Source organism: Nansenia antarctica, assembly GCF_963989245.1.
Source record: "Nansenia antarctica genome assembly, chromosome: 2".
Classification (NCBI taxonomy): Eukaryota; Metazoa; Chordata; class Actinopteri; order Argentiniformes; family Microstomatidae; genus Nansenia; species Nansenia antarctica.
The window spans coordinates 65,903,147-65,924,741 of record NC_137675.1 but is presented as its reverse complement, the minus strand read 5'-3'; the positions used below and the strand labels follow the sequence as shown (position 1 = coordinate 65,924,741).

Genomic DNA, 21,595 nt, shown 5'->3' with positions numbered 1-21,595 from the left:
GTAAGGAGGCTCCTCAGGGCTCGTCGCTGTGGCCGGGGTTTCCAGTACCTGGTGGACTGGGAAGGATATGGCCCAGAGGAACGGAGCTGGATTCCCCGGTCCCAGATCATGTCCCCAGTCCTCCTCAGGGACTTCTATCGGGCCCACCCGGAGGCTCCGGGCCGGTCGCCAGGAGGCTCCCCCTCGGGGGGGGGTCCTGTTACGGCTGGGCCGTCACACACGCCCTCCCCCGCCCCCACAACCCGAGCACAGCGTGCTCTCCGCCGCAGGTGAAGCTCGTTCCCGGTGATTGGAGGGTTATCCAGCCACAGTCAAACCCACACACCTGTCTCCACTCCCCAATCAACCCTCTGGCTACATCTACCCTGGACTCCCTTCAATCATCGTCAGTTCTTCCCTAAGAATGACCTGGCAAGTATCCGCTGTGATTAGTTATGAACTTTGCTCTTGTGCCTATTCTTGTGATTCGTTGATATCTTGTGTACTGGCCTACCGTGGAGACTTACCCTGCTTTCCTGTTCCTCCACAGCCTATGCCAACCACTACCGCCATCCCGCCAGGTTGAAACCCCCAGCCCGCCAGGCTGAAACCTCCGGACTCATCATCTGTGTTTCCACCCACCTGCACTGTAAATAAATACCCTACGGGGCTAACACTATATTCTGCCTCCGGTGTCGTGTCCTTGAGCTCCCTCGCCCCCGTGTCATAACAGGGTCTTTTATAATTTCAGCCTCAAAACCTCAGGAACAACCATAAGCAAATAGTTTGTTAACATACACCTGGAATGTGGTAGGTATGCAGATAGTGTTTATTTATTTTACCATTGTGTTATTGTTATTATTAGGTAATTGATCCTAACTGACTTGAATGAAACATTCAGAATTAGTTTTGAGCCTTACTCAATCATGAGGAATCAGGCAATCATGAGAGATCAGTCAAAAATACTTTGAACATACAGGTTGAACATTTTCAATTTCTTATTTCCATACCTTGTGACTCTTGCTGTGAAATTTCTGAGGCTCTGAATAATCTCTCTCAATTGTGCTTGCTAATTTGCATTCTCTGATGAAGCTTCCACTCTGATGAAACTTCCACTGCACTGCACTGAACATTTACATGAGTCCTCTGAACCAACCAAAATCCCTTTAAAAATACCTCATCAGCGTTTAACCATGGCAGGTATTGTACAATTTTGACATGACAATTGTATAATATATACTGTATTGTGTATATATGTTACGGTACATGTGGGAATACGGTACATGTGGGAAAAATAGGGTTATGGTTAGGTGCTACGTCGACTTAGTACATGCTGGCATGTCTAACCCTAACCCTAATCCTAACCCTAACCCTACCCCTACCCCTAACCCTAACTCTAACCCTAGCAACCTAGCACCTAACCCTAACCCTAGTTTTCCCACATGTACCGTATTCCCACATGTACCGTACCATACTGTATTGTTTCACGTAGTATTGCTATAAATCATGATCATGATTTAGATGTTGATTAACATGTGTTGATTCAAAACAAAAAAGACAAAACAAGACAAAAAAGAACACAATTAATACTTCCAACATTTATTCAACACATCTACCAAACATAAAACACAGAGTGAATAGTACAGTATCAAAAAGCATTGTTCTCAGCCAACTACTGTGAGTTTATTTCAATAAGAGCATAGTTGGTTCTTACATAGTCATTTGGTTGCATAGTTTGTGAATTATCCTTATTTAACTTTTTTTTTTTTTTTTTACACAAATCACTCAACCACATTACAATTACAAGGCAATTGCTAATGTTTAATGTTACAACATATGAATACAATGTTGTTGTTTGAGAAATTGCAGAGCTACTGCACAATAATTTCCTTCATTCTTTCTTTGGTTTCAAAATTGCACATACCACTAAAACCAATGTTACAGTCAATATCACAATCACAATAATTATTCTTGAACATTCAGAAACACCCAGCTCAGCTTAGCTTTGAATTATACATCAATATGCACAAATATACATTTCAATTTCACTTCACTTCTTTTGATGGTTATGGTTTAAATAATAGTTTAAATAAACCCATGCCAATTTTGGATATTCTAATTCGCGGCTTTAATCTGGATTGTCTTTTATGATCAGAGAAAGTACCTGGACAATGCATAACATAGAGATCCATGGTGTGGTATCTGTGATTTAGCCAGTTCAACCACCGTTCCTAGGGGTTGTTAGAGGGGGTCCTGCCCAGCAGTGCATATGGTAAAAGATATTGCATATTAAAAGAACTAAGAGGCTTGTAAAACACACACATGGAATTGTAAATAGAAAATCTGTGTAAAACTATACAATAAATATATTTGTTACCATTACCTTTGACGTTTTAGCTTAAAACCATGTCCAGGCCAGCCCAATGGGAAAGTACAGTAATATTTACAGCATCTTGTAATGAGTCTTAACATCATTGGACTCATTGTTAAATAGAAAACTGAACTATGACATTCACTCTACTTAATCCATCATGGTTAAAAGCTTTAAAAAAAACACCAAGGGATGCTGGATGACCCATTACAGGGTCCTGGGTGAAAGCATCATGGGTCAATGTCTGGTTCTTCAGATCTGGGACTCTCCAGTGTTCTGGACGCTTTTGGAGGTCTGGAGGACACAAACACCAGACAGACAGCAGTCAGATATGTGATTAGACTCAAGCTCTTCATTAATGCAGAGGGGGTGCTGCTGACTCTCCCAGACTAAATGCGCCACTAAACACCGACCTCCTTGCTTCCTTATCTGGAACATTTCAAGCTCTGCCACAGAATCATAAGTTTGCCTCTGAAATGGATCCAAAATGAGACTTCCACAGGAGTGGTTTTGCACATTTGTTGTGCTAAGAAGCTCCTGAATATCCTTCAAGCAATCTCATTAGAAAGGAAATGCCTCCGTGACCATTCTTTCCACACCAGCCAGCAATGATCAAATGAATGACTGATTTATTAAACCTGTCTCTAGATGGGAGATGATTTTACAATGAACAGAAAAACAAATGCTCCAAATTGCCTCTCAACCTGTTAAGAAGGCTCAGTCTGAGAAATTGAGTTTCAAGGGATCTGAACGTTTTGTGAATGTGTAATTGACTGTGTCTATACATATGATATACTAATATACAATATGGGGTACATTGTAAATAGCCTGATACAAAACTTACTGCACTTTACCCTCTGGTCCCCAATGTAACAGTGTTGGAAGGCCCCCACAAGTTTTAAAAGGTATTTTCTATGATGCTTCTGCTTTAGAGACGTTTATATGAGTGCTAATAGCAGCCTACCTGTGATTTGCTTGTTTGATTGGAGCTGAATTCTGAGTACTTCTTCTTCTGTGGTACACAGACACTGGACAGGAACTTGCTATACTCCTCTCTCACCTAAACGGGGGGGAAGGAGAGCAGAGCGCAATAGTATTCTAGAAATTCCTTGACGACTCATTAGGTGTACTGCAGTTAATTGATTGTAACATATGCTTGACTGAATCCTTTCAGCCTTTTAGTTTGGCTTTGGAACAGGGGTGTGACCATTGGGTGTGACGCACCTGTTTGGTGAGCAGGCAGTGCATGAGGAACATCAGGGCCCCCTGCAGGCTGCTAAGGATGGTGAACAGGTAGGACATGGCCAGAGTGCTTTCGTCAAACTGGAAACAGCCAAAAATCCACATGGTGCCCAGCACACATAGCTGAGCCACGGCAGTGATGGTGAATGTCCTGTAGGAGGCGTCCAAGTCACACACAGTCAGATTCTTGGCTTTGTACAAGTCACCAAGGGTTGCCCATGTGTCCAATGTGTATGTCTTTACCTACTCACTTGATTTTGCGCAGGTTGTTCAGGTCAGGGTTCAGGCTTGAGAACTTCTCAGCCAACTTCCACACTGTGATGAGGAAGAAGAAGATGTTCACCTGGAAGTAGAGAGAGAAGAGGAGATGTGTGGCCTGGGGTTGTCCAGTGGTCTAGCACTATGGCCTACAGTGCATACATATGCTCATGTCGGCAAGGGGAATACCCTCTCCGCCTTACATTTCTGTCTTTCTTCACTATCTCTATCCAATAAAAATGAAAACAAATATAAGTAGGTCTGCCCCACTCACTATGATGATGACACAGACAGGGCCAAAGAAGCTCCAGATGAATCCATCATTCAGGTTGAGCCAACAGCTGAAATACACAATAGGCAAAACATATTGATACAAGATATGATACACTGCACACAAAAAGACAGAGGCCTACTGAGACAAACAGAAAAAAAAGGTGATTTGAGTAGATGATAACAGGGCAGTAGCCACTCACTGGCGTTTGGTTCCGTATCCCTTGCCATTGGCAATCGCAGAGATGGTGACAATAATGGCAGGAACTCCATAGCCCCCTGCCATCATGTATAGAGGTCTGAATGTGGTGTTGAAGACCAGCACTACCATCCTAAAGAGCTGCACCCCCTCCAGACACATCCAGCAGAACGCAGCCAGAAAGAAGAAGTGCAGAAGGCTTGCTACAATGGCACACCCAACCTGAGAGAGAGAGAGAGAGAGAGAGAAAGAGAGAAAGATTCTATTACTCGTTTAGAACGCTACCCACACACACACACACACACACACACACACACACACACACACACACACACACACACACACACACACACACATACACACACACACACACACACACACACACACAGACACACATATACACACACACACACACACACACATACACACACACACACACACACACATACACACACACACACACACACACACACACAGACACAGACACACATATACACACACACACACACACACACACACACACACACACACATCGGCTGCACTAACAATCACTAACTGCATACATATAAATCCCATCCCACACACTATTCACCTCACCACCTGCATAAACTACATACATCTGCATAATCTACATACCAGCTCAGTAATATCCTGCTGTCTCTGGGGGTATTACCTGGTTCTCAGTGCGGGAGATGCCAACGAGAAAAATGAGGTTAGCTACGAAGAGGCTGATGCAGAGGTGGAGGTGGATGGTGTTGCGGGTGCTCTGGATGGAGCGACACAGGGAGAAGGTGAGGATGCAGAGGAGAAGGCAGAGGAGGGACAGGGACAGGCCCACCCAGGTGATCAGCTGCAGCTGGAACTGGTCCTGTAGGGATGGACAGAGGCACAGACAACCGTCACCTCAGTCTCACACTCCTCAGCATCTACAGTACACTATAGTTAGCAGTCATTAGTAACAATTTAGGGCTTTTCTTTTACTGTCCACAAATGGATGTCCACAAACAGTTTGACATATAAAATGACAATTGCCTTAAAAGAACCTACCATGGTGAAATGAGTATCTTTCTGTAGGAGCACAGTTTTAACAGAGAAATCCTCACCTTAATCTCATAGAGGGCCAAGAGCACAGCAAAACTGCTGAGATGGTTGCACGAGCACCGCGTGAAGCTAGCGTTGGACTCCTCAAGAACGCAGCCATGATCTGACCATGTTCCCAGTTCAGTATCCCAGTACACACAGGTGGAGTTCCCCTCGTTGAACTGGTAGATGAAATGAAGAATTCATGAAAATACTAAGAATGAAAAATGCCAAGGATACTGCAGAATTGTCATATTCATCACAATAAGACAAGGGTCCTGTTTTTATTGTTCTCACCTGTTCCAGATGGGAGAACGTGAGTGTGACTGGTTTCTCGAGGACTGCTGTGTCCATGTTACTAACGGTGGCTGTCACCACTTTGGAGTTGATCTTGAATCTCTCGCCCTCTTGTGCCCTCTTCCCTTTGGTGGAATTGGTCAGACCCTTATAGGTGATCAGGGACACTGTTGCAAATCCTGTGAAACAAGCACATACAAAGAACTAGGTGTTAACAAACAGTGGAATACATGGACATACATATTCTCATACACATAAGAAGTATCGTAAAAGCCCCTTTATGGAATTTGTAGAAAACCTGTCCTTTACATGACAGTCCTGATTTTATGACATTACGATTGTACTGTGACCTGGTGATGGCGATAACAGATACTTAATTGAAAAGAAGAGAACGCACAACGGTGCTGGCAACGGAGCAAATTCCAATTGAAAGAAATAGAAGCTGCACACTCAGGTTCCAGATGCCGTAGCCTTTGTCAAGTCTTAAATGATAACAGATACTTAACAGATTCTGGATGCTTATTTTGAAAATCTGAAAGCTTTATATATATAAAGCTTTCAGATTTTTAAATATACAACAATACAAACAGTAGCAAGCAGTAGCAAATAAATTGACACAATTTGGGGGATTTTTTTCACCACAACAACATCAAGAAATAAAAATAAATAAATAAATAAAATAAGCATACTTATTACTTATATAATATATATATATATATATATATATATATATATTAAAAAGAAGTATTGTAAAAGCTAATAATCCATAGTATGAACATGTTTCTGATGATTGTGGTGGTGATGATGATGAGGATGATGATGACCTGGGTAGGAGGAGGGTTCCCCTGCAGCCATCTCCCAGTGGCTGTCCAGCTGGGCGTAGTCGGAGGACAAGGTGAGGGGTCCCACGGGTGGCATTGCATTTCTCTGCACCAACAGTTCCACCTCTGTGAGGAAACATCGTTTTTTTTTTTAAAGAAACAGGCCTAAATGGGGCCTACATTAGTCATTCCACCACCGATAGCAGCTCGCATCAGATTCAAGACCCTGGTGCTTGCATACCAGGCAGCTAAAGGGACAGCCCCTGCCTACCTGAAGGAAATGGTAACCCCCCAAACCCCTGCCCGCTCACTCCGTTCCTCCACCTCGGCTGGCCGACTGGCCCCACCTCCTCTACACAGCAGTCGGGCTGCCCGATCACGTCTCTTCACAACACTGGCTCCCCGCTGGTGGAATGAGCTCCCCACGGCCGTCAGAACGGCAGAGTCACTACCCATCTTCCGTCGTAGACTGAAGACCCATCTCTTCAGGTTACATCTTAACTGCTCCTCCTGAGACATCTTCTGACCCTCACCACTACGTCTCCTAAAGACACCCGCTTTCCCCTCTACTGTGTCCCTAAGAACTTCTACTGCCCCCCTTGTACTGTTTCTCAGTTTCTCCAGTAAAAAAAAAAAAAAAAAAAAGTTTTAGTAGAAGGCGATAATAGGGAGAAGGTTTTTCCTTCTATCAGTGGCCCCGGGCCCGAGCTAGAGTACTCTTCCTGCAACGAATAGTGGACTGCTGATTCACATGCTTAGTATTCAAATGTATTGATTGTAAGTCGCTTTGGAATAAGGCGTCTCCTAAATGCCAAAAATGTAAATGTAAACATTAGCCAACATGTACAGTAGTTGTACAGACAGTAATACAGACTTTGTCAGGTATTGAAATATTATACAAATTCTGTTATACAACAGACCTCTTCAAATAATTACCAGTAGGCTACTGCTAGTCTTCCGTATGGGAACTGTATAAGTCTAAACAAAAATGACTGAGTATATACATTTTGTGGTGAACAGGAAAGTATTGCAGTTGTATAAATACTGTCGTTTTGGATGTTTTCTTACCCGTGTGATTGTAGGACCACCTGAATTGTGGGTTTTGCAGCAGGGGTGCTATCATCCTCAGTGCGTGCTCAACAAGGACCAGCAGGGCGGTCACTTTCCTGTTATCGTTCAGAGGCCCGCCTGACAGGAGCCTATCTATCATAGAGAACACTCTCTACAACCACAGAGAGAGGAGAGGAGGGGGCAAGAGGAAGAAGTCAGAGCCAGAGACTCACACATTTTGGCATACACAGACCACAACCTTATATTTAGGCCTCTATTTCAGCATGCTGTGCTAACATTCACCAAGCAGTGTTAATCTTTTAACACTTTTTTTTAACACGTCTTTCCAGTTCATGTATCATGGGTTAAGTGTAGGCTGAGTTTAAGTGGGTTATGTCAATCTAGACAAAGGGATGTTGATGTTGATGAGGAGCCATACCTCTAGCAAGGCCTCTCCATCCACTCCTCTTGGTTCCTCACTCTCACTCAGCTCCAGACAAATGTTGCTCAGCTGGGTCAGAACATTCTGTACATCTGGGAGGGCCTAAGAATGAGGGACGATGAAAGAGAGAGAGTGGGAGGATAAATTAGGTAGTTTTTTTTTGTTTGGTTAAAGAAATATGTGATTTACACCTCATAGAACCTACCTTCACGAGCTTGCTTTCACTGGTGAATGTGTTACAGTTCAACTCTATGGAAACATGAAAGATCTGTGATTAAAGCATGTTAACGGTGAGATCTGCTGATACATTGAAAAAAATCCACACAATCCACTTATTTTTTCAGATGAAATGTAGAAACTCACCTGCGCATTTGGACTGCCTGTTGCCATAGTTAGTGAATCCTGCATGGCACGCACAGCGATGGCCACCGTCTTCACTATGGCAGGTTCCATTTCCACAGATAGACTTATCAATCACACAAACATCTAACGGAATGACAGTAATTAATATCTGATGATCTGCCCCCACTTTTCTAAATCTAAATCTACTTCAGATAGCACTCTGGATGTACACTCATTGTTCATTTTGTACAATTGTAGTACAATCCCACTAATGCTACTGTAACCCACTGATCTGGCATTGCACTTACTTTCACATGGCCCTTCATTCTTTGTGAAATTAGTTTTGCCAGTCTTTGTTCCAAATCCAGAGTCACAAACACAGTGGTAATTGCCGGGGGTGTTGGTGCACTTAGCATTCTGTCCGCATATTGTTTTGTCATGTTTACACTCATTTATGTCTACATGTGGGTAAAGAGAAGACAGTTAGGTAACACTCAATCATTTTATGCTACAACCTTTCAGATTATCTGGATAATATAAATATACAGTAGGCTGCTATAAGATGATTTATGCTCTCTGGATCGTACACTCATTGCTAATTATAACAGTGTTTTCTTGTTTTCTTTGGCATCTTACCTTCACATGTGACTCCTGGACCATAATGAAAAGTCTCCACTCTGGTACTGGTTAAAAACCCTTCATTACAGGTGCAAGTGTAGTTTCCTTCTGTATTATGACACAGGGCATTGGGACCGCAGATATCCTTCTCTTCAAGGCATTCATTGATGTCTTGAGGGTAAGAAAGAGGACTGGTCAGTCTACTCTGTTGAGTATTGCAATCATATTATTGCAATAATGAGAGGTATGGATTAGATTGAAGTGTGTAATTGAAGTCTCTGTCCAGTACTAATTGACTCAAATGCTTTTAGTAACTAAAATGGAGGGATGCTTACCTTTACATTTCTCACTTGAGGTAGCAGTAAAATGTATGTTCTGTGATTGTGACCTGAACCCATTGTCACACTGGCAGTAGTAGCTGCCATCTGTGTTGAAGCAGGTTGCACCCTTGCCACAGATTGGCTTAACCTCATCTTCATATTCAGAATCTTTCTCAATATAACATTCATCATCATCTGGGGCCAGAAACAAAGAAACAGGAACAGCATGAAGAAAGGTTGAGCTAGTGAACAGCCATATGATTCACAACTTCCTTTTGTCACCATGAAGAATAAAGGATATAAGAGGTATTCATACCCTGGCAATGCTGTGAAGTGCTGCTACTTAAGTATCCATCGGGACAGTCTAACATCAGCACATGTTCCATCAGCAGGCTGAGGTGAAGAGCTGCAAAAGAAGCAGAGGACTGTCACTTTTCTCTCCAATGATTGGTCCGTTAGCAGACTGAGCATGTCCACTGTTGGCAATAACATCACTGAGGTAAATTTGTTGGTAGAAGAAAGCTTTGACTATGAAAGTCCCCATAATGTTATCATGTATTCACGTTATCATCTGGAGAGATTTCAAACAAAAGCACCTAGCAATAATAGTTTTAGCACATTAACTTCATCTTAACAAGGCCTTAACAAGTACGTTTGTAATGCTGTCTGCATAAGGTGTGTGTCCCATTTGGATTTCCTTAGATTGTTCCAACAGCAACTGTGCTAACAGGATTTACCCATTAAAACCCCTGAACTTCACACGAGTGTCAGGAGGTGACCACTTCCCTTTTCTCCAGGAAGCCATCAGCTGGCATGGCACTGTGGATGATGACTTTGTCATCTGGCAGTATGAGTGAAGAATCACTCCACTGTGGTTGAAGTAATGAGTTGATAGGAATGCCAGAAGCATGATCATAGAAAGAGACTCTTTGTTTATGTTCTAAGCTCCCGATGCTCTTTAATTCATAGTAATTGGTTATGAAAAAGGTGTTTGAATAAGGAATAACCAGTGTACAGGGTGCCATGGTCAAATTACCATTGACTGTGAACATGATAACGTGTCGGGTAAGTCTTAAGAGCAAGATAGTAGGAGGTAGATTTGGAGGTGAAAAATAACGGTGGTAATTTCTTGCAAAAAAGTGAATTTAAAAAAATTGAGCCAGCAAAATATAAAAAAGCAAAAAAGCAAGTTTAACTGTGAACAGGTTGGGGTCTACCAGGCTCTGACCATTCTGCCCATGCACTTACTACCATAACCCAAGCTAAACTAAGAAACACACCTTCAGACAGTTATAAGTAGGCAACTCCCCATGGCCACACCTGTGATCAATGCCCTAGGAGAACAAGTCTGATTAATCCAATGTAACACACTACATCTCTAGGGCAAACAATATATTTGCTTAAGCAGCACCAATAAATACCGCCTCAATAATAATACATAATTTCTCAATTAAATAGGCAATACAACTTAATGGAGTGCACACTCTGAGCCTGCCTATAACGCACTAGTGCGCTCTGGTACGTGAGTCAAGGGGAGAACAGCGGACACCAAACCGAACACACAGAATTAAATATATAAAACTTTGTCTCATGTAGGGAGTACTTATGAGCTCCTACCTTTCAGTACATTTATAATACAGTGCCTAGGCAAAGTTTTAGACTCAATTTAAAATGTATTGAATTAAAAGAATCTTCCTTAATCCACACACAATACCCCAGAATAACAAAGCAAAAACACGGTTTTAGAAATGTATTCAAATTGAAATACAGAAATACCTGAAGTATTCAGACCCTTTGCTGTGAAATTGAATTAGCAAAATTGCAAAAATGTCATCAACAAATCACTTAATAAGTTGAATTGAGTGCATCTTAATGCAAAGATAATAGTTCATGTAATTCGGAGGAAAGAGTCAATCTAACCAAAACTGTTCTCCCTCCAAAACCTCTCCTCTATCATCTTCCACTCCATCGTTTTGACTGACTCTTACTTTCCAGCTGCCACTATGCCTCACATAACTACTAAGGATTATTCACGTAACTACTTTACAAGAGTATGATGGTTAAAGTAATAGCTCTATGTTCAGATGCCTCCTAAAGCACATTGACCAGTCTAGATTATGTCCTCCTGGCATATTAAACATTTGAAAGCAGAGGTTTCAGCAGTTGGAACACTGTCCTAATGCACCTAAAGAGAGATTCACCTCGCACAACATCACATCAACTACGACAATCATCAGATCCACAATCATCAATAACAGTCTCTCTTCACTTCAATGAAAGGCCAACTTCATACTGAGAATCTCTCAGGATGTTATCACCTTGCTGTGATACCATGGCAACCAGAGAACAACGTTCTGTTTGTCTGATGGAGGATGTGTGAGCATTATCAGACATGGTCAGTGCTGTGGGGTGAGCTCACAGTATAAAAATATCACTTTAAAGGCAGTGAAACAGACGGCCTCTTTAGAGAGTTTTGGATGAGGAATAGAGGCTGTGTTGTCTATACTGTATCTGTCTCTCTCTCCGCTCCTAAGTTCATTTAGGCTTTTAGACCTCAGGGGGCAAAACTTGTGTTGAGACAAAGGTTTATCCTTTAGGTCCTTAAAGTACCAGTCTTTGAGGAATGTCAATGTTTCCACAGAAGAAGCACTGTCTTAGTCAATGAACTAGTAAGTGCTGACAGATGTACGTCTTGGTGGAAATGTGTAAAAAGTCTAAAAAAGTAGTTTCACAAAAAACAGAACAGATCTCTCAACCCCAGTAATTACAACTCTCCTCATAGATGATTTGGAATACAAAAACAAGTATGATTTGACCTAACAAATTTAACACATGTCCTAAGAGAGTAACCAATTAGTTAAAATGAACAAGACATGATATGTAGCATAGAAATTGCATGGTCGTTTCAAACATCTACTTACATTGCCCTCCCCAAATCTGAAGTCTCTGGGATTAGTGAGAAGTTTGACTACCACTTAAACATTGTCTGCATAAAAGATCAATAATAACAAAATATAATAGAATATCTATATGCCAGACCAAACACTCTGGTTATTCTCTGACAGAACCCTCTCCATGGCAACATGACCACTGTGCAATCAGATTACAAATGTGACTCACCCAGAATCAGGAGATGTACCCTGCATGTCATGGTGAAGAACCAAAGAAGAACTGTCTCTATGAGAATAACAACACACACAAAAACAGAGTGTGTTTAACCCCAGACTTTTTCTAAATAGTCGCTTCAAATGTATTATCTCTCTCCACACGTGCCTAGAACTCCCTCCCTCTCTGTCTCTCTGTCTGTCTCTCCCTCTCTGTATCTTTTGCTTTGGTGATCTGGGCTGTGTCTTGCTTACTGCCATATTAGGGTTTTCTGGGCAGGGTTTCAGTTGAGTTGACTGAGTCACACCCATGAGACAAAGTGGAGGAGGGGGGGCGGGGGGCAGGCTAAGCAACTTCTGCTGTTGAAATAAGGAGTGTGGAATCTCTGCGCTGTTCCATGACGACAACATGAGGATTACACAGATGTTCAGGAGGGAGGGATCTCTCTGTTGTTTTCCCCTCCCCTACCCCTCTCCAAATTCATCATCTAAATCAAACATGGTGTGACAAGGAGTCTGGGTTGTGAGACTGTTCATTGTTATAGAGAGCTCTGCTGGCTGGGGTACCCTCCCATAGGCTATGGTTAGTATTGTATCTGCTCATGGTAGTGATGACAAGTATATGACTTTCTCCTTTTGTCTTTACTGAATCTGCCCATGCTGATAACAAAATGTTGTTATATGCAAAAACTCCCAACGGATTCCACAAACAATGAACCCAACACTTGATACAATAAATGCCTTTTAATGTTTCTGCTCTCAGAATACTGTGTAAATCATATCTTTTGGTCTAAAGTTTTCTTTATAGTAAAGAGGTGTTGGACAGGAGAGCTTTTGAATAAGTGTTGGGGTTAATTTGATTTCAATTCAGTCATTTCAGGAACTTATTTGATCATTTTTAAACACATTTGTTGTAAAAAGCCTGACATTTTCAGTATTTTATTTTAATTTTTAAAAATAAATGCTGTATTTGCAATCATAGAATTTAAATGTATAGATATAAATTCCCCATTGATGTCATATTCAATTGAATCAGATTGAAATGGTCACTCTAAGCCTTTATATCTCAGGTTTAAATACCAAATGGCCAATGGGTACCTTGCTCTTGAACTTGGTAGTCACCACAGAACCAAACAGGAAACATTCACCACTGGAAAGAAGGAATAGAACATCTCTATCAGTATTATCAGTGTGAACATCTTTCTAGTGTTAGCGTTGGTTTATTTTGAGGTCAAAATGTTTCTTTATTGCATTTGACTTATTCTGGCATTTATTCTTAAAAACAATTCATAACAAAAGTTTAAGTTATGTTAATTGCACTTCTGCTTCTCTCACTATGAATGGTCAAATAAGAGGATATGAAAGTGTTGAGATAGAGCATGTCCTTAGCAATGGGACATTTGTCTCTCACACAACTTATGGAGACACAGTGTTCTTTTTGGTTCGTCACCGCCCTCTTACAGTGGCTCAACTTGCTTAATTTTGTGTGTTCATTTGGAATGTTTCGAAGGGTGCATCACCAAATAAAAGAAAAAAAGAAAAATAAGAATAATTTTTTCTTCTCTGCATTATCACTGCCAATGGCCCCTGGCCCGAGCATTATGCTGCCAATGGCCCCTGGCCCGACCTTTTCCTGCTATGACTGATCGATAGATGATTCACTTATTTGGATAAGTCTCTTTTTGAGACTCTTTTTTTTTCTGCTAAATGGCAAAAATGTTAATGTAAATGGGTTATTTTCCGGTAACATTGTTTGGACACATTTCTTTTGGTGGTCATTACCTTACTTTGTTGTCATGACCTGATGAATCATGTGCAGCACATTACAGTATGCATAGAAACAGCCCTGTTAGCTCTCTGTGAGCAAGGTCATTCTCAGGGCTATATCCACACAGTGTCCCTTGGCTCTGTTTAGTTTAGGCCATGTCAGTGATGGGTGTGGACAGCCATCACCAATAAGTGTCCCACGCCTCTAAACAATAGCTCTGGGGCACTGGTGACATGATGACAAACAGCTGGCAGAGGCTGCAGGCATTCTAGAATACAGGGAGGTAATACGGAGTACTGTAACCCTAGTGTGACTCTGGTTTGACCTGGGCAAGGCCTTGATGTGCCAACAGTGGACCAAGGCATTCATCAAAATCATAGTGAGTGTTCTGCCTACTGCCCACAGGGATCAAGTATTAAAGTGGTACTGAACTTAGGAAGTACGTCGACAAAGAGAACTAGTAACGTAATGCTGACCATGTGGCTTCTGTGAAAACAAAGACAGAAATACAGTGCAGATTGTGGTTTAGAGCAGGCACCTGAGCCAGGTTTGCCTTCAGAGCTTTTCAGCAGAAGTTGTGAAAACCATGAATGTTTGAAAACCTAGGGGCCAACCTCATCATATGTTTCAACTGTCTGCAACAGGTATCACTATATTCGTTTATGCAGCTGGTGTTTCCTGTTGTTAAAGGAAATGACATTTATATATAAACTATAGCTTTTACCCACAGAGTGGTACATAACGTCATCTGAACCTACCTAGAAAAAACTAGATGGAACACAAAGGTGACCCAAGCAAGCAATAAAGTAATCTTTACAGTCCAATTTAAGAGATACAAAAATACAGTCTACAGAGGAAATACAAGTAGGCTATGGTTTTATTTTATTTTTCTTCCTTCAACATTTCACCTGACATTTTCACCTGACATAGTAATATTCCCTTGTTCACAAAAGCTTGAGTCGTTGTAATTAAGGTCTTATCACTGATCATTGGAAAGGTTTATGGGTGAATGTGAATTGCTCAAACCAGTGTATTCCCCAGGTTTCTCCTTGGAGTAGATACACACAATACTGTACATATCAGTCCCCTAATAATGCCAGTGTGTCTATCGCAACCAATAGATATCATCTTGGCAAGGTTCTTATCCGATTATCTGCCAACTCTTTTCTGGTCCACACATTCTGTATATATTTGGGGTGTTTAGTTAGGCTCTTTTGTTTTTTTATTGAGTTTCTTTGTAAATACTAAAACAATTGAGACAAGCCTGGAACAAGGGCCAGCTGTCTCAACAGCTTCCTGAATCCATAAAAAGACAGAGGAAGGAGGTCAAACCAGAGACTTGAGTTTATGGGCCAAAGTTCTGGATCTGGAGTCCTCAGTCCAGGTAAGCAAGTGACCCATTATAGGGAGGCCACTACCATACCTATGAAAGCAACAGCGTACAGTAAAGACAAAAGTAAATATAGTTGTTGTAAGTCGCTTTGGATAAAAGCATCTGCTAAATGTCAGAAATGTAAAATGTAAATGTAAACGTAAGGTATACTGACTGCTCAGTCTTACTTCCATGCTCTCTTTCTCCTTGTCTGTCTTTATATAGCAGATATATTTAGCCCAACCTCTTCTATAACCACATCCTCAAAAAGTGTTAAAACACAAAAAACTGTTGCTCACTGTTGCTCTGCAACCAATCAAATGTAGAAACGGAAGGTAAGGTGATATGATTGAATAGATTAGATTGGAGATTGAATGCTAAAAATCATAAAGGGTTTCATCTTAAAATGAGTGTTTTGATATGTCAGTTCTTGAAAAAGGTCTTCAAATGAAAGGCCTTCAAATGAAAGGCCTTGACTGCCCACAGTGGAAAATGGCACTCTGCCACTAGAGAGAGTGAGGTTGAGCACAACTGCGCAGCCATATTAATGTGTGAACCACATGCTGTTGGCAGCACTAAATGGAGCAGTGGAGGCTGCTGGAGGTAGGCATCGGAGGATGGGCTCATTGTAATGCACGGAATGGAATGAGGAATGGTATACTATTTCTCATTCCATTACATGCATAAACAATGAGCCCGTTCTCCAATGTCTACCTCCACCAGCCCTGCAAAATGGTGCCCACTGTCCCCCATGGCCACCCTGCTAACCGGCTTCTGAATAGATCTCAGATGGTGACGTCATGGTGCCTGTTTCCTGACAGCTGCTTTACGGGTCATACAGAATCAGCTTCCTGTGGCAGAGAGTTACAGCACAGTCCAATGCAACTATCCCTTCAAGAGAAGACAGACGCCTCTCCTACTGGTTGCTGAGCCAATTTTCCTTTCACAAACCACCCCCCAAAAACGAATTTTTATTGATTTTTAACAACTGCCTTGAGTCCCCCCCCCCTTTCACTTTTCCATGTAGCGTACAATGTCATTGTACTGGTTGGAGGGGCTTATTAGAGTCCAGTCTGAGAACAAATAATATTTATTCGCTGCTTCCATCAGACACAGATTTTATGAGCCACAATGTGTCCAGGCATGTGACTGACTGACAATTGTGTTTGTATGAAACGTCAGCGCATACTAGACCAGCCTCATAGAGACACAGCAAACACGGCTTCCTCTGGATCCTTCTCCTCCCTCATGCACAGGAAGGTGTGTTGACAGATTGAGTGGGCCAGCTATTGTATCTCTAGGTCTTTCTCTGTGTCTCTGTCTCCACATTGAATACATTCCGTTTTGGTGCACAAGACAGTGAGACAGACACACATGTTCTCAGAATAATGTCAAGTAGTGGTATGACCCAGATTTAACTGTACAAGAAACAATACCTTTTTTTTGTGAAAACACTGAAGATCTATTGTAACCAATGAATACGTTGATGGCAAAGCTTGGATGGAGTGATGTGTATTTTGCTTTGATGGAGTGGTTACTTACTGTAATTTGACATGTATTCAATCTCTTCTTCATCTGTGTCAATTGTGTATGAACTTCCTGCAACGTTTCTGAGAACATACAGGACATGGTGTAAAAGCATATGGGGGAAGAGAGTGTTCAATCAAATTCAGAGCCATTTTATATAGAGCTGAGAGGATCAGAGTTTCCCTCCATCCAGGACACCTACAGTGACCGGTGTGTCAGAAAGGCCCTCAGGATTATCAGGGACCCCATCTACACCAATCAGAAACCATTCGAGCTACTGCTGTACCAAAAACCCAGAGGATGTCAAACAGCTATTTCCCTCAAGCAACCAGGCTCCTGGAGAAATGCACTGGAAGAAAACAAAACATTGTCCAAACTAACCACACTCACCCTACTACTTGAACACTACCTGACTATTTGTACTGTACCATAATGCATGTCATCTTATTTTACTTTGCACAGCATTTAGTATGACTGGTTTCGCTGTGGTATGACTACTATCACTATATCACTTTATTACATTATTATTACTTACGTTTTCTTATTTTTACTGTGCTCTATTGCAATGTCAATGTTGACGAACCTAAGCCAAAGAATTTTACTCTGTGTACCTGTACATTGGATGTAATAAAAGCAATTCTGATTCTGATTCTGATTCTGATGTTGACAGTCAGAATTTAACCGGAGACCCTGCGATGCAATGGCATGCGCCTTAGTGTGCTATGCAGGTGTAGTCTTTATGTGTGAAATTGAAAGGAAAATACTTGTATTGTACTGCATTTCTCGATGCAGTTGCCCAGTGGGTGTGAAGCATATTCACACAGGATGCTGCTGCTCACACAAGAAGGGGGGAGGGGGAGATTTTGGCCTTTTCAATGTACTGTTGATGCCATAAATTAAGTTGCATTTACAATGGACAATGTTTCCATTTTTGCCTTGTACATTCCTCCTGTTGTCCTGTGCTGTTTATTTCTACATGTGATGACTGATGCGTGTGAGAATGTTCTCTGAGTCATATCTAGGGGTGACTTGGTTGGCATGACAGACACACAGCACACAGCGCACAGCGCACATCACACAGCACACAGCCCAGAATGGATACCTTAACAGCAGTATTATTGTCATTATCATTGGTATTTATCCTTTATCTATCCAGGTAAGTTGCATTTAAATATGAATCTCATTTTCAAGGGCACCCTGAAAAACATAACTAACTTAATTAATTTGATTTAAGTATTATAGTACCTATTTCTTAATTTTCAACAAGCTGTCATTTATCACAATGGACAGAGAAAAACAGTTTGACCTGAGTGAGGTGAATCAATTCACACAGGGCTATACCGCCATCTAGTGCATATTTGGGACATTACCACAACCTATAAAATAACTAAATACTTTATTTCACGTGCATACAGTCATGCAGCGTGCGAATTAAATCACGGTGTGCGGGGGAGCCGCACATCATGCGAGGGCGACGCAACGCCACATAGCAAGCCTAAACACTGCCCTACACAACACAACCATGCACATAGCCCTTCTCATTATAACACAGCAATCCATAGGCCTACAACACAGCAGAAGCCAAGTCTATAAAAGCGGGTCTTACCTTAACACAGAAGCGACCACATATAAATAAACATTGTCCACATCCCCCTTTCCTGTCACGTCACATATATAAAATCATATACGCACGTCCGTGCACTGTGCTCTCATCAATAGTGATGCTTATTTTTGACTGAGCCTTTTTAACATTAACTTTTTGCACATTTCGTGTGCAAGGTGGTGAATAATCTCAGCACAGGATTTATCGGATCTGTGTACAGGGCCTACCTTTGCCCCATTGATCTCTTGGAGCTGCATGACGGGTGGAAGTTTTTTAAAAGCCATCCTTTCCTTGGCTACCATATAGGCGGATCTGAACGCGATTGATGTTTCCTCGAACAACTTTGCGTTGATACAGAGAGTTTGGCATTATTTCTTTTTGTCTTGTTTCTGCCAGTTCAACTGCCCTTTTGTGCGCCACACTATCCCGGTGCTTGTAGATTTTCTTACGCAAGTTGTTCTGTCTGTTACTGGTTACTGCTGGTCTCTGACAGGGACATATTGCAGGTGGAAAAAGCGCTAAGCACTGAACTGAGTAGAATCTGCATCTGGCTAGCTGACAATAAACTATCAATACACCTAGGTAAAACTGAAACCATCCTATACGGATCCCCATCTAAACTCAGAAAGGCTGTAAATTACAATATAAAAGTGGGTAACATTACTATCACAAGAAAAGAGGATATTACATACCTGGGCTCCATCTTAGAGGCAAATCTTTCCGGAGATAAAATGGCAGCAAAAGTAATCAAAAAAGTTAACCATAGAACTAGATTCTGGTACAGGATATCCTCACTTGTCAGTAAAAACACACTGAGGACCCTATCAGGAGCTCTCATTCAATGTCACTTCGACTATGCCGTAACATCATGGTACTATAGAACCACAAAGGCCCTAAAAACAAGACTCCAGACAGCCCAAAATAAACTGGTTAGGCTTCTGCTAGGCCTCAACCCTAGGACACATCTAACCGCTGCTCATTTTTTTAGCCTTGATTGGCTACGAGTAGTTGACAGAGTGCAGCAGCTTGCACTGGGCCTGGTCTTCAAGATACGCTACACCACAAAGACACCCAAGTACCTGTCAACATACTTCCAAAAAGTGAACAACGTCCACACATACAATACCAGAGGAAGCTCCACGAACCACGTTCAACCGCGTTGCACCACAAACAAGGGGTTAAACTCGTTTGCAAACTATGCAGTAAAAATGTGGAACGCCCTTCCTATAATCTTAAAGGAGTGCAAAACACTGCCCACCTTCAAAACCACTCTCAAAAAACATTTACAGGAGGCTGCAATCCGTAACTGGACCCTCTAAATCAAAAATCAAATTAAAAGACTACACCCCCACCTGGACTACCCTCTATATATTCTTGTTGTTTTGTTGTTATGTCTCCCCCCCCCCACCTGAAATACCCTCTGCACATACTAGTTGTTTTGTCCCACCCCCCTACCTGGTCTACACTCTGAGCAAACGCAATGTTATTATGTCGCCCCCCCCCCCCTCCCCCCCGCCTAAATCTACTGGTGTTTTTGTACCCCCCCCCCACCATGACCACACACTGTACATACTTGTTGTTTTGTCCCCCCGCCCGAACTACCCATTGTACATATTATATGTCTGTCCCCCTGCACGAACTACCCACTGTACATACTTTGTGTTTTGTCCCCCGCCCCCACCTGTGGTGTATGTCCCCACCTGTCCTACCCGCTGTACATACCTTATGTTTTGTTGTATTGTTCTTCCCATGTTGGATGTATGTTTATCTTGTAGATAGTACTAGTTATTTGTCTGTATTATCTTGTAGATAGTACTAGTTTTTTTTGTCTGTCTTACATGTAACGATGAATTGAGTATCAAGGACCCCAATTGAAATAAGCCAGTGGCTTTCTTGGGTTTTTATCCTGTTAGTTGACCTTGTAAGTAATATGTACTTTCATGTACCTACTTCTGCAAATCTTCTAATAAAGTTTTCAATCAATCAATCAATCAATACGTCCCCGTTCATCCACTCTTCTGACAAGTGCGTTCCAACTGTATCGGTGAGGAGAAGGCTTTTAGCATCCCTGCATAGAGTACAGCCTAAGCAACTATTCTTTGAGAACAGCCACGGGAGACGTCTGGTCCAGTCACTCCACTGTTCGCTGGTCCAGCCAGCCAGAGGGACCCCAGCATCTTCGCACCCCCCATCTCCAGCAACAGGCGGGTGGTCATCAGCAAGCTCGTGAGTGGGTAGTGGATGCCTCCAGACAGTGCCCCCACGCTCCGAGCGGCTCTAGGCTAGCGCGGTAAAATCTTTTTTTTCTCCATGAATCATATTTTTTTTTTTTAAATATTATTTTGCCCCTTATTTTACACCTTTGAGAAAAACCATGACCAAAATAGCATTTATTTGGCTATCATATCAATATTTTAGAGCTCCCCCAAAATTTCAAAAACCATGTTTCCAGGGGAGCTCATGTCACCACTAGGGGAGCTATAGCTCCCCGAGCGCCCCCTTATTTCGCACTATGCAGTCATGGCCAAACATATTGGCACCCCTGCACTTCTGTCAGATAATGCACCACTTCTCCCAGAAAATTGCAAATGCTTTGGTATTCATATGTTTATTTCATTTGTTTGCACTGGAACAACACAAAAAAGCAGAGAAAGAAAGCCAAATTGGATATAATTCCACACAGAACTGACTGTACATTTAAGAAAGAATTGTATTTCAAGCATGTAATGCTCCTTTAATTTGTATTTAAACTCAACTGTGGCAAGTTACAGGTGCTGGCAATATAGTAATCACACTTGCAACCAATTAAAATGGAAAAAAGATGAACATTTGAGTTGTGTGTCTGTGTGTACCACACTGAGCATGGAGAAAAGAAAGAACAGCAAATCATTGTCTAAAGATTTGAGAAACAAAATTACAAGTCCATCTCCAG

General features: G+C 41.8%; 1 protein-coding gene across 1 annotated transcript; it reads right to left on the bottom strand.

Moving 5' to 3' along the window:
- Positions 1-2,602: 2,602 nt before the first annotated feature.
- Positions 2,603-8,462, bottom strand: adgre5a (adhesion G protein-coupled receptor E5a; the record flags this gene model as incomplete). The annotated part of the gene is made up of 13 exons (XM_080523291.1): positions 2,603-2,644; positions 3,315-3,410; positions 3,575-3,743; positions 3,844-3,935; positions 4,125-4,191; positions 4,324-4,541; positions 4,993-5,187; positions 5,423-5,581; positions 5,697-5,875; positions 6,521-6,643; positions 7,586-7,739; positions 8,007-8,111; positions 8,373-8,462. 13 exons carry the CDS (start codon positions 8,460-8,462, stop codon positions 2,603-2,605), a joined length of 1,689 nt encoding a protein of 562 aa, XP_080379417.1.
- Between the last annotated feature and the right edge of the window lie 13,133 nt (positions 8,463-21,595).